Source organism: Balaenoptera musculus, chromosome 11 (genome assembly GCF_009873245.2).
Source record: "Balaenoptera musculus isolate JJ_BM4_2016_0621 chromosome 11, mBalMus1.pri.v3, whole genome shotgun sequence".
Lineage (NCBI taxonomy): Eukaryota > Metazoa > Chordata > Mammalia > Artiodactyla > Balaenopteridae > Balaenoptera > Balaenoptera musculus.
Window position 1 is genome coordinate 78,704,726 of NC_045795.1, and position 13,895 is coordinate 78,718,620.

At 39.7% G+C, this 13,895-nt stretch overlaps 1 protein-coding gene across 2 annotated transcripts in view; it reads right to left on the reverse strand.

Annotated features, from left to right (window-relative positions):
• ADAMTS9 (ADAM metallopeptidase with thrombospondin type 1 motif 9) overlaps window positions 1-13,895 on the reverse strand; it is a 169,695-nt gene that overhangs the window by 73,839 nt on the left and 81,961 nt on the right. For both annotated transcript variants that reach the window (XM_036868421.1, XM_036868422.1), the window contains 3 exons: window positions 12,542-12,811; window positions 7,676-7,837; window positions 5,364-5,540 (listed from right to left, as the gene is read on the reverse strand). In XM_036868421.1, coding sequence (XP_036724316.1) covers window positions 5,364-5,540; window positions 7,676-7,837; window positions 12,542-12,811 — 609 coding nt within the window. The remainder of the gene's footprint in view (window positions 1-5,363; window positions 5,541-7,675; window positions 7,838-12,541; window positions 12,812-13,895) is intronic.

Consider the following 13,895-nt stretch of genomic DNA (forward strand, 5'->3'; position numbering starts at 1 on the left):
ACATTCCAAAGTTTCCATTCCTGTCCATTCCAGAAGGGCAACTCGCTGACCTGAGTCAGGAGGGAGGACCTTCACTCCTTCTCAGGGTCTAATGTCTCTCCTACCCTTGCCCCCATCCCCACCTTTGGACTTTTTAAGACTGTAAAAACAGAAATATGTCAAGCTATCATGAAATATCAGCTGTCAGAAAGCAGGAACAGAATCTCTGATAGGCATACAATCACTGTAAATACGGAGGAAAAAAAAAAGTCCAGCTAAGTTTTATCTCCAGTGAAACAGATGCAGGCCAGTGTTTTGCTTTTTTGGAGCACATGTGAGATGAGCGGTTTATAGAGTCTTAACCTACCCTGAGTTCAAATAAACTTTGTAATTTCATATGTCATAATGTTTTCATTAAAAAAAACCTATCTTATTTTTTTATACTCCATATTCATAGAGCCAAATAATGTGTTTTATTTCTTTTCTTAAAAGACACTAGAAGTAATGTTTTAAGATGTGTCTTCATTAGTAAAAGAAAATCTTATATTTATAAAAAAAAATGCATACACATCTAATGTGATATTCCTTATAGCCCAAATTTTTATATCATCCTCCGAATCTGGCTATTATGATATTTTAAAAAATAAAAAAGAGAGATGTTTTGCCATTCCCTAAACATAATCAGTTGTTTGAAAGTGTTTCATAGCTGCCGGTTTATGGGAAATTTAACCAGTAAAAGTTATAAATTTACATTTTTCTAACTGCTGGAGTCAAAGCGGCAAGGTCAGTATTAGCTAAATAACACTGAGTCCTAGATGGAATGTGAGTTTTAGAGGCGTATCCTTTTATTGAATATAAGCAGGAGTTTAAAAAAAATTCATTCTGAACACGCGCTGTTTCTTTCTACCAAAACAAACAGGACATTTGGGAGACACTGCTTTGGGAAAAGATCCCTGGTGGTTCTCCTTACTGGCTACAAGTAATAAATGCTTCCTTCTCCCAGGGGAGAAAAAAAAAAAAAAAGGTATACTGAACATTGAAGTTGTATCGCTAAAGTAGATTATCACACAGTCAAATCGATTCATAAGAACGCCTCTCTCGACAGGGTAACATGGGGGCTAAATGTGACACAGATTTGCTTAACCTTGGCTTGGTACATAGTAAATACTCAGTAAACGTTGCTACGATCACCTGCTTTGGAGAAGTTATCTTATTCAGCAACCTCATAAAAAAACCCTCAAATGCATATAGGGACTCCCTTATTTTTGGGTCCTTCCTCCCCAGTTACCATAACAAACTACAGTGCAAAATGGAGGCTCAGTAAGGGGAATGTGGAACCAGCAGAGAATCTGAGGTCATCTTTATGATTTATCATTTTTTGAAAAGTGCAGGTTCTCTTAAAACTTTCAAGTTACTGTTATGTTTTATTTTTCTTAATAAGAAAATGCTTCTGATATGTATTGCAGGTGAACAAATAACAAAATTGACAAATGTTGTAAGTCTTTTAACAGTTAATCTGACACAAAGAATAAGGTATGATCAACTGATTCACATTAGGTGAGCTTTTCCTGTACCTGGCTCCTCTGACATATTCAGAACCATTTCTCCTAATCACTGGTTTTGTCTCTGGCTATGCCTTAGCATTATCTACAAATTCAATAAATGGAGCATTCATATTTCATAGGTGAGACTCAATGAATCAGGACAACAGTATTAGAGAAGAAAAGAAACCCAACAAAATATTAGGCCTCATATTTGTTTTTGTTTATATCACTAAGCATCATTTCCAATCCAGAAATATTTTTTAAGTATACCTTTAAATACACATTTTGAGAACTATCCAATTACAGAAAGCTTGCCACTTGGCTAACTCAGATTTGGGAGAGGGATGGTACAGGTTGGAGGGGATTTACAAAATTAAAACGTGTCTTTTTAAAACCAAAAGAAACATACACATGCATTTCTAAGCACACAGCCTATTTGCCTTTACAGTCTGCTGATACACACTGATTTTTAAACATTGTATATAAAATTAAATAACATGGAAAAAATAAATATGCTTTATTATATAAACACATAGAAATCTGTACTGCTCAAAATATTCAGATAATACTAGGCTTGGCTGCTTAGAATGTATTCGGAAAGTATGGTAGTGATATTTACAATCTTTATTTTTGCTAGAGATAGATGTGGTGAGGTGATAAAATACTGATGTCAGACATTTTCTCTTCCTACCTACAGAAGCTGCAAACTTTAATATGAAAATGAGGTAGACACAAATTCATAAGTTGGCCAGGCAGAAACAAAAGCACAGTTCCTTCGTGAGCTCATAAATTCTCATTATTTGGGTCGACAGGCATTATTCCAAAGCACCTAAAGCAAGGCTCAGAGAACACATTTAGGTTTTGGCATGAAAAACTCACACAAGCAATTTCTCCTAAGGAGAACCATGGTCTGTCTCCAAGGCAATCAGCAAGCAGATACATGAGGCAATGCAAAAAGGAAGGCTGGAGGACCATCTTGGATAGGTGACGTCACCTAGCAACCTTTTTGATTTTATCTTGAAGCAGCTTACTCTAGAATGCTACAGATTTTTTAACCCACTTCCCACTACAGTTTGACAGCTCTCTTTCCAATTTATCCCTCTAGTCACGGGATGTGTGCATGCAATAGGCAAATCAGTGTTAAGAACCTTATTTCAAAAATAAAACATTACCAAGTCAGAGTGCAAGGACACGTTCAAAAGAGGACAGAAAAGACGAAATCTGGGGAGGGTGTTTTCCACAATCACAATTCTAAATCTCTAGTGACTTGAGCCAGAATTAAGGGTCTTAAAATGGGTACCTGAAGCCTACATTCACAAAAGCTTCATTTTAGAGAGTCTGGACACCACGCTAACAGCCATTTGGAGTTTCTCTCCTAAATACTGCTCCTTAGTAACAACTGTTGAACTAGGCTATCTTCATTTTGACCTTGGAAAAGACCTACTCACACAGCAATAGTTGCTTCTCAACACTATCTCCAGCTTGGGAGTACTTGGGGAAAGAAAGCAACAAGGCTGGAGGGGGACTAAAGGCTACCCTTGGTCTCTAATAAATCTAGTTCACTTTCTCTTGAAAGCAACATGTTAGCACCTCGAATACAGTTTTTGTTGTTGTTAATGTCACTCTCAGTTACAATGATGAAGCACCATAGAAGTGGCTTTATGGCTGTTAACACAATTCACTGAGGTATGCTTCAATCTAGAATTACTAAGAAATTGTACCAAAGCATCAATAAAAGTCAACATAAAAGTAAAATCCAAATCCTACAGTAAGAATCTAAAAGGCTGCCCTCACACACATAATTTAAATAATATATTACAAATGGATCTATTTAAATAAAATGCTTTTGATTTAGTTGTTTTAAAAATCACAATAAAAAGCCTTGTAGAAGTGGCCTTGCTCCCAGGCTGCAGAGGCATTTGAATATATATTTGAATAATGATCACTTTACAAAGGAAGCATTAAAATCGCATAGGCAGCAAAAATATTTTCAAAATCTGTGTATTTGCTCCTGTGCATTACAGAGCATTTAGAATCTCTCTCTTTTTCTCTGTGTGTTTCAGAAAACTATGTGCAGGCCCAAGAACAACAACTACAATAAGAAAAACTTAAAGTCTTCAGTTAACTAGCAGATCATATTTTAAAATTTAAGCACTTAAGCTCTTAAAATATCTGTGGGAGAGGGTGGCGATCCGGTGTAAAAAAGAATTAAGCTGTGTTTAGAAAGTGTTCAAGAAAGAGAATGCTGTGGAAACTAATGTATATATACTCTATAATATATATTGTATATATATTATATACAATATATAGTGCATAATATTATATTATCATTATATTATATATACACACACACATACCCTCTGAGGGTTAGGAGATGTTTTTTGGTCAATATTAAAGAAACACAACTTTTTAGAGAGCTACTAGATTTTTTGATATATACTCCAGTGTGGTATTGGTGTTGGCTGAGTGAAAGGAGTGAAAATATAATGGGCTCAAGAGGGAAAATTTCATGAAAAATAATATGTAATAGGTGACTTAGGGAAGCTGGAATGTCAGAAGATGTTCTTGATATTCTAAGGTTATTTCTGATCTTTTTCAAAATGTTCATTTTGGGAGAGTGCCAGTATTGCAGACAAAATACTCTGGGTGAACAATACATCTGAAATGCCCTTGAATAAAATCCTTAGAGCCCAGCTGAATAGTACCAGTTGAGATAACGCTCTAAATTCTTCTAGATTTCTACTTAATACAAAGTACAGTAGTTATACAGCTAGTGTTCTACCGGCAGACACAATCTCCGACACTGAAACCCTTGACTCTTAGAAGTGTCAACAGGTATTAGCCATGTCAGGTCAGTTAATCTGCTCTTTAGTTGGTTTTAGGAATGGTTAAGACTTTTCCTCAGAACCCTATGGAATAAAAAAGTCTTTTGGATATGACTTTGTATAATATTAATTCAGCTTCAGTGCAATTAATGTATTCACAGGAATGTTTACTCTATTTACATGAAACAGCCCTAATGACTCCATACCTATGGCACAATTTAGCCACAGTATCGTTTTGACATAGCCTATCCTTCTGTTTGCCAAGAGCTGCCCCAGAAGTTTGCACAGTATTTACAGTGGCGAATCTGTCTCACAATGTCATTTAAAAGTAGATCGCAAAGGAAGCCTAGGACCAAAGAAAAAAATGGTCTCAAACAGGCTTTGTGTCTTGATAGAAGACAGAACATTTCAGATGCCTTGAATGGCATCAGGTCACTGAGTCCACTTTTGGTCTTTTGAATTTTCCAAATGGTTTCAGTCGATTTTGTGGGCACAACCTTTTTGGTGTCTGTGTTGAGAGCTGTACCCGAGTCACAGAGAGGCAAGGTATAGTCTCTGAATCAAAAATTGCTTTGGCCTCAATAAGCAGGTATCTTCCCACCAAAGTCAAAACTACCAGCTTAGAAAAGGAAAGAATATCTGCTTTTGAGTTGTCTGCTTAAATCACTTTGGAGCTTAATAACGGCACGGAGTTATGTAGTTTCTTAAAAAAAAACACACACACACACACAAATATATATAGTCTAGTTATAGGAAAGGATGCTACTTCTGGGCGTTGGCAAAGGCCTGTATGAGGTACAAGTCACCTGTAAAGTCACTTTGGCAATCTCATAAAAAAAATTAATTCTGTTGTATGTCAATATGAAGAAAATAGCAGACTGTGTATAGCACAGTTTCAGGGATGCCCTTGTGAAGAGGATAATTATCTGTCTCAAAGGAGTGACCCAGAACACCTTGGAATTGGGCATGTTAGTTACGTATTTTGCTTAACAAACATGAATAGTTAGGGCCGTACCGAACTCCAAGGGCCAGTACTCCATGCAGCGTCTTGAGGACAAGCATGTGTGTTACATTGCTCTCGATCTGGAGGCTTGTCAAGAATTTCACAGCTCAGATCTAGAAACCGTTCCCCGCTGGGCCGCTGACACACCACCAGTCTTGTCCGCAAGCCTCCACCGCACAGCTTAGTACACTGGAAGAAGAAAAAGGAAGGCAGTTATTTTGCCTGAACAGCCAGTGGCAAATTTTCTTTTCCCGTAAGAAAAACGTCTTAGCCAGACTCTATTACAGCATCAGGCAAGATAAGTCTGTAGGCAGAACGAAGCTGAGTTACCAAAAGTAATATACGCAGCAGACCGGAGCCCTCTACTTTCATGGTAGGTATTGTTTATTGAGCATTTGCTCTTCATCTGTACTAAGTGCTTATATATATATTATCTCATCAAGAGGAGAGTGTAATTATTTGCCCCATTTTATATATGGGGCAACTGAGCTTAAGAGAGTTTCACTTGATCAAAGTCAATTCAACAGCAGGTGTCTAGGATAAGACTACAGCCTTTTTTTGAGGTATTCAAAACCAAAAATCAAAGAAACAAATAAAAATCTAAAAACCACTCAGTACCAAATAAAGGAAATAATGACTTAGCTTGTTCTATTTTCTGGCAACCTCTAAGAAGTTGTCACCAACCTTTGTCTATTCTGTGACTCTAGTCTCCATAGACCTTTCTGACGTTCAAATATTTTATGTTATCTCTGAATCTGAGGATAATGATGGCTTTCCCCTAGGATGAGTAAACAGTGTGGTGGGAACATTGGATAAGGTTCTGACCTGTTGGCTAGACCCACACTTCTGAGCATGAACAAGTTGTATTTCTTGGACAGTACCGCTGTGCTCACATCCAGGAACACTGACTGTTCCCCTGCTGTGTCAAGGCCAGATCTCCCACAGAATTTGGAATGATCTGGTCCGTGCTGACAGCCAGCATCCCAGCAAATGCGTGTACTCTCCTGGCTTCTATCCAATTACAGAAGCTGAAGCACAGGCCCCACGGGACAGAACTTTACGAGGAGTTTTGGGAAACCCACAGTATACACGTCTCCAAACCTGACTTCCCCTTCCGGCCTTTCAGCAAAGCCCTCCAGAATGACGTATTATCACCGAAAGTTAACAAACTCTCCGTTATGAGTGCCTATGACTACTAGGTTACGTGGATGAAAGCATGAAATGTGGACACGTGATTTCGTTTAGCCAGGGGTGTGGACAAACATGCCCGTCCATCTCATGTGTCTTTGTTCCCCTCTTGGCAGGGGTGGGGGGGGTCTCCACGATGTTAATCCTCGTGTGTTATTTTATAAATTTTACAGTCAAGACAGAACAACTCAACAAACTCTAAATATGTGTTCTCCCTGTGGATTCAAGAGTAGAGAGATATATTCTTTGTTAATTAAATATAAAACAATAAGCATCTAAAGTCCTACACATGACAGTGGCTCAAAACCCCATTCGATAATAATAGTAATACTAATGATAATCAGTATTATTGGTAGTAATAATACTGATTATCATTATTATAAAAGCAGTTAACTGTGATTGAAGGCTATGGGCTAGGATTTTGACACACTATCTCATATAATAGATGTGAAGTGAGTGCCATTATTATTCCCATTTATAGACAAGAATACAGACATTTGGCAAAGTTATATTATTTGTTAAAGCCACAAAGCTTGTAAGAGCCAGGCCTGGGAATGGGACCCAGTTTTGCCTGCTCCAAATATTCTATTGCCTTTCATCGGTCATAGCAGGCAATTCTTAAAAGGTAACAGCTGAAGAATTTTATTATTTGAGACTATACAGCTAATTATTCATTTCTACAATTAAAATGCATCACCTTTGATAGGAATAACAGCTCCTATTCATTCTGGTTCATCAGGGATTTGAAATATTAGGAGACACGATGCCATGGGAACAAGGGTGCACCACAAACACCCCAAAACTATGAAGAAGATGGCAAAATTTCCATTGACTGATTTAACACACATTTTCAATCACTTTAAAAGCACCCATGTTTTAATCAGCAGAGGTTAACAATTTAAACTAGCATTTATCTGCATTCTTTCCTAACTTTTCTCTCCTGTGTAGTCAAGCTGTCTCTACTTGGTAATAAATGCACTTTTAAAATAGTCCAGAATTAAGACAGTTCTCCTAGTTAACCTGAAATCAAGAAGCTTTAACTAGAGCTAGTTCTTTTCTTCAAATAAACTATGAATAATAACACTGTTTGGTGTTTGGTTTTTCCCAAAGGATGTATAAGTGGAGTTTGCTCTCACCTCTCCCCAGCTGCCATAAGCCCACTGAGGGCAAGGGCCAGATTCGCAGGATCTCTGCTCATCGGGTTTGATTCTCTCCACGCAGTCGTTGGCGGTGTATCCATTTTCATCCTGACACACAACAACACGCCGCTGGGACCCACCAGCACAGGTACTGGAACACTGAACACAGCAGACATCAGTCAACAGGTTAATCCCTACCTCGATCTCCATCTCAGGGACACAAAAAGCAGCTGGTTCAAGGGTCAGAGACAAATGTGGCAGAAACCATTCTCAAGTCGTCCACGATGGACAGAAACCAATACTGAGAACCTCCCTTCCGTGGGGCTGTTTAAAGTTCACGTCTTAGCAGCACCTGGAGGACAGAAACACGGCTTCCCTCTTGCGCAGGTTAGGTCTCAGTAGGTGTTTAATAAATGCCTAATAAATGATCATGTCTTGGGATTTCCAAAGCTGTCCTATTCATCCTTTGCATCTCTGAGAGGTACAGACTCGCTGACTGACACCACAGTCTACTGGGAAATTCTCTTCTTTTCAAAACTACAAGCGCTTATTTAGAAACAACATTTAACTTCCCTTTCAACACCAGGGTCAAATCACATGATTCAGGAATTGCCAGTTGTTGAAATTAAGCTTCTGTACTAACTCCTTCAATTACCCAAGGAAAGCATCACAGAATGTCACTTACATATCATTTCCTTGCAGGTAACGTTCCCGTCTTTCCCTTGGCAAAAGCCTCTACTTCCGTGGCTAATGGTAGCAAGATTTGTTGTCCTTCTTTATTTTTATTCCTCAGTGAACTTGAATTCCATATTGACAGACCTCTCTTCAGGTGCATGAGCTTAGTGCTTACTCCCTCTCATGGTTGTCACAGAATTATGTTCACCCTTCAGCTAATTTCCCACACAAGCTTCTCATAGCTCTCTTATTTATCTACATCTTGAGTGTTTTTTTCTTTCCATAATTTCCTTATCTTTTGAAACCCGATGTGTTTGCTGGTCTCCTTCACTCTGACCCTTAACTTGTACAATCTGTTTGCTTGTAAAACAACCATCTAGTCCTCCAAGCAATCCAATTCTCACGAATTATCAAGTCTCCGACCGCATCTGCAACATTGTTTTGAGTTCCCGGTTCCAATGGCTGATTTGTGCTATCAAACCCCAGCTCAAACCAGTGTTATTTCAAAATACCCATAAATACTGCTCCTTGCTGGTTGGCTTCTTCCATATAAAGATGTGAAAATGTTTATCTTTTGCTTATTGTACTGGACTTCAGTTCAATTTCCCTGCCTATGCTGGTCAAATTATGAATGATTTTCAAATATATTGAGTTTAATTTTTAAATGTAGAGCAGGAAAATAGATTTATGTATTCTGTCTGAGCAAATATTTAGGTAATTTTTGATTTACAAAAATCCTACCTCTATTCTCTGAGGGTTCTGATATACTCACTCGAAACTTAAAAATATTTGTTTTCTACTTTTAAACAACTTATTATACGAGAAACACAGAAACCTATTATTTTATTTTATTTTTTTATTTTTTTTATTTTTTCCAGACCCCCCACCCCTTTTTTTTTTTTTTTCCAGACGAAACCTATTATTTTAATCGGCTTTGTTTGGGGACCAGAATTTAAAACATTAGGAAGGACCTTCCATATTGTAAACAGATTTGGAATATATATATTTTGGCCCTTGAGTTTTTCCTCTGATAATAAAATCTTGTATTAATTGTTTATTATGTCACCTGTGTTATTGTCCCAATAAAACGGTAAGCTCCTTCAGCGGGGATCAATGTCATACTTGTATCCCTATTAGATCCTATAGTGCTGGTCACAGGCTCTACTGCCTGATTCAATTAGAGTTTCTAGAAGCAATAGTTCCAGAAACCACATGCTACCCTCCCTTCAATATGGCTGAGTGGAGCAAGGAAGGATAACAAATCCAAGGTCAACTAATCTACTGGCTGCCCAGTGACCAGTCAGATGCTTCCTATTGAGAGTCTGACCAAACAGAGAAAGCGCTCAGCTGGGGGCCAAGCAATTGCGCCATACAGCCTAGAACTTGTGCTTGCACAGTTCTGAACCCAGCATTGGCCTGGGTCTTTATACTCCCATACACAGGTGAAGTATTGTACATCATCTTTCTCCAGGTCCAATTTTGCCATTTTTTGATTAACAGGGATTCTTAGTTCCATTCCCATGTTGCAGAATTTCACTCTGGACTTACTTTGTTAACAATTTTCCTGTCCTCTTTAGATGACATATTTTCCCAGGTAAACGTTCCTCCGAACAAACCCTGTACCTATCATCCACACTGAACAAAACAAGAGAGAATGGCCACTAGGGAAGCAAGAGATGATGGACGTCTGGTATTTTTATCTGCCTACTATACCTCCCCTTAACACCTGGCAGCCCAATTTTCCTTTAAGGAATCATTTCTCCCCCAATGGATGTCACCTTAGTGGGACTGTGTTTTAAGATGCTCTACATTTCCCTGATCAAGGAGTTAAGAGGAACGGGCTGAGCCAATCAGACTTTCCTGGGAATTTGAATCCTGAGCAGAGCACCTCAAGGGTGGTTCAGAGTTGAAAAGGGCTCATTAAGACAGAAACTCCTTAAAGAAATTATACTGTAGATACTGTTACATCTAGAGATCAGAGATTGGCATTTGGCCTGGCGGCCAAATCTGGCCTGCAAGCTGTTTTTATAACTCAAGTGTTATGGGAACACAGCCATTTCCATGTGTTTGCAACATATTGTCTATGCCTGCTTTTGTGCTAAGACAGCAGAGCTGGTTAGCTGCAACAGAGACTGCATGGTCCACACAGCTGAAAATATTTATTACCTGGACCTTTGCAGAAAAAATTTGCCAACCCCTAGCTAGATCCCTGAAGATGTTCTGGTCCCAGTCTCTACTGGGGCTAAATGAACAGTATTGTTTGTTTTGCTTTCCCTTGAAGGAATCAATTCCTTTTCTTTTGCTTGCAACCAGAGACCCCTAGTTGGTAACACACCAAAAAACTTACAGAAGGTTCAGGTTTATGCAAAAACATACTGTAAAATGAGGTTCTGATTCCAGAAACTACTGAAAACGTTAGATTCCCATTCTCTAGTGCTCATGATTCTTTGCCGCCTTTCCTGCTGTGGCAGGCAGGAAGAGCCATGCATCCCGAACCACGCAGAGATGTATACACATGCCACACTCTCCTGGGAGTAAGTCAGGCACGTCAGCCTAGAGCTGAAAAATCACATTGTCCACCTTCAGCCTCACTTCACTTAGAAAAAAAAAAAAATCCCCAAACAAAAAACAGGCACAATGAGAAGAATGGTATTGTCCATTGCTGCAAAAAGGTTACCTAATCCTCCCTAATTGGGAACTCTGCCCAAGGGCAGAATCATTCAATCTTAAAGGAATGCATTATCCACATACGTAGTCCTAAGTAAGAATAGCTTCCAGTGCCTTTTTTTTTTTTTAAAGTTCTAGTGTTATCATTAGAATACACATGTCTGAGTTGTGAATTTTTTCCACTGGACAAATCATGGGACACTCAGTGATGACCTCTCTTGATCACCCTTTAATTTCTCAGAACCCAAATTTCTTCTAAGCCAGGCAAAGGAAGCCTCAAAGTGGGAAGTAAGGGAGGAGAATGAGGCGGTGAAGGTCCCAGGCAGATGTTCTGCTTACAACCAACAGGTGCAGTGTGTGAAAACACTCAGTGGCTATCTGCATTCACAGGAAAGTAAACCTAATTTATTGAAACATAACCATGGTGGGAAACTGACAGGTTCCTTCTAATGCTTTTTAGTCCAGAAATAATTAAACACAATTAGCAGTACTAGAAGGAAATGAATAGTAAACAATTAAAAAGAAGACTTCATGAGTGATTAATAAACACCAAACTCCCCATATCTCCCCAGGGTCCCTTGCTACCTTACCCCTCCTGAAGTTCCTTTAGACATGTCCAGTATTCCACAATAAAATTATTTTTTGGAAAATTATTCAGTAAAAATTCTAAAACTTTCAAAAGCATATTTTTCCTTTGAATGCTAAATATCATGTGTCAAGGTCTTCCTAATTTGAAGGACAAAGATAACGATAACAATAAAAATAATCGTCCACATTTATTAAATTTTCACGATGGTGGGCAGAGTGTAAAACACTTTATTCGCATCGTTGTATTTAATTCTTACAACAACCCAAGAAAGTTGGAGTTATTGTTAACTTGTTTTACAGGTGAGGAAACGGGCTCAAAGAGGAGAGGGGACCTGCCAAAGACACCAAAATTTGCAAGTGCAAGTCCTTGGATCAAACAGAGGCATCTTTCCTTAAAGCCTGTGCTGATAACCATTCAGTTACGGTATTTTCCCTCAGCACAGATTTTACCCAGCCTAGTCCTTCTCTCCTAATCCAAGACAATGATCTACTACTACAAATGGCATAGCCGTTGTGCCACTTCAAGACTACACTCACCTGGAAAATAGCAAGAAGGAAAATGACTTTCATTAAAAACTCCCTTTCAGAAAAGTTCTTTTGCCCTTTTAATTTTCCTTCAGGTAAGAGCTGCCTGCCACCTCCAGGATCAATCATCACAGCTTCACATTACCTTCCAGGAAGCTGCCTGATCAAATCATCCAGCAGGGACACCCCCTCCTCCACCCAGTTAAGGTAGCTTAGAGGTGTGGGCAGACTGTCTCAAGTGACACCCCTTCCGGGACTGCAATTAACCTCAACAAATGAAAATGCACAGTGTCAATCCCTTCTGACATAAATATGCTCCAGAGGTGTTTCTAGTTTTGTTTCCCTCCAAGCACTACATCAAATGAAAGAGAAGAAAGCAAATTCGCAAAGGCTTCAGGGAATACTCACTGCTCCCCAGGGGCCGGTCCTCCACTGGTTTCCTCCCAGCACATGGGTGCGGCTAGGGCTGACGCTCCTGGGGCGATAATCCTCGTTTTGGAAAGGGTGCTGAGCGAGGCCACCGTCTGGGGTCCGTTGAGGGCATGGTGACATGGAACAGTCCTGGTCGGTTTCTGGGATATAATCTGGGTCACACTCGATTTGATCGATCACGTGGTCACTGTAGTTGACACAGACCACTTGCCGGGTGGTCCTCCCTTGCCCACATGTCACGGAGCACTACATTGGACGTTCAGAAAGAGAAAGGGTGGTTCAGCCAGTTGCTCAGGCCCAAAACCCTAGCATATCCCCGTCTCTTTTCTTCCCACCTCATGGTCACTTTCATGGAGAAGCCCTGCCGGCCCAGTATGCAAAATACATCCCCATCAGTCACTTCCCACCATCTCTGCCATCACCTCCCTAGTCCAGGCCACCGCCTTCCCTTGCCAGGACTATTGCAGTGGCCTTTCAGCTGGGCTCCTGTTTGTAATCTTGACGCTTTCCTCCCAACCCAAGTCTGTTATCCACATATCATAAACCATGCCCCTTGCAAACAATAGTCAAATCATGTCATTCACCTAGTGACTTCCCAATTCACTGTGAATAATGTCCACAGTCCTTACCTTGACCTAGTAGGCCCTTCATGATGTGGCCACTGGCTACCTTTTTGACACATCTCTTATCACTCTCCACACTGCACTCCAGCCCCACGGGCCTTATGGATGCTTTTTGAGCAGGCCAAGAACACCCCTGTCTCAGGGTCTTTGCAGCTGCTCTACTTTCTGCTGTACAACACGGATATCCATGTGGTTCACTGCTTCACTCCATGCAAGCCCTGCTCAGTGCAACGTGAGGCCTTTTCTGACCACCTCATCTAAAAGCACATCACCTCTTTCTCTCTGCCATTACTGTGTTTGACCTTTTTTCTGGTATGTATCAGTATCTGGTGCTATATCATATATTTATATTTTTATTTGCTCATTGACTGGAATCGCCATTGGAATGATCTTCATAAAGGCAAGGACTTTCTTATTTGTCAGTCACTGCTCTTTCTAAATACCTGGTGAGTAGACAGATGGATCTGATAGATGTACGTGTGTATGTTTGGAAGCTCAGGGCATGAGAGTGAGATTATCTACCATTTACTGAGCACCTTCTTTGTTCTAAGCATTTAACAGACAGAATCTCAAATAATCCTTACAACAGCCTTATAAGGTAGATATTCTTTTTGGCCTCTTTTAAGAGCAGAAGAAACTGAGGTTCAAGGACGTTAGTCCTTGCTGTTAAGCAGACTGCTCAAGGTCATGCAGCCAGTTAATGTCAA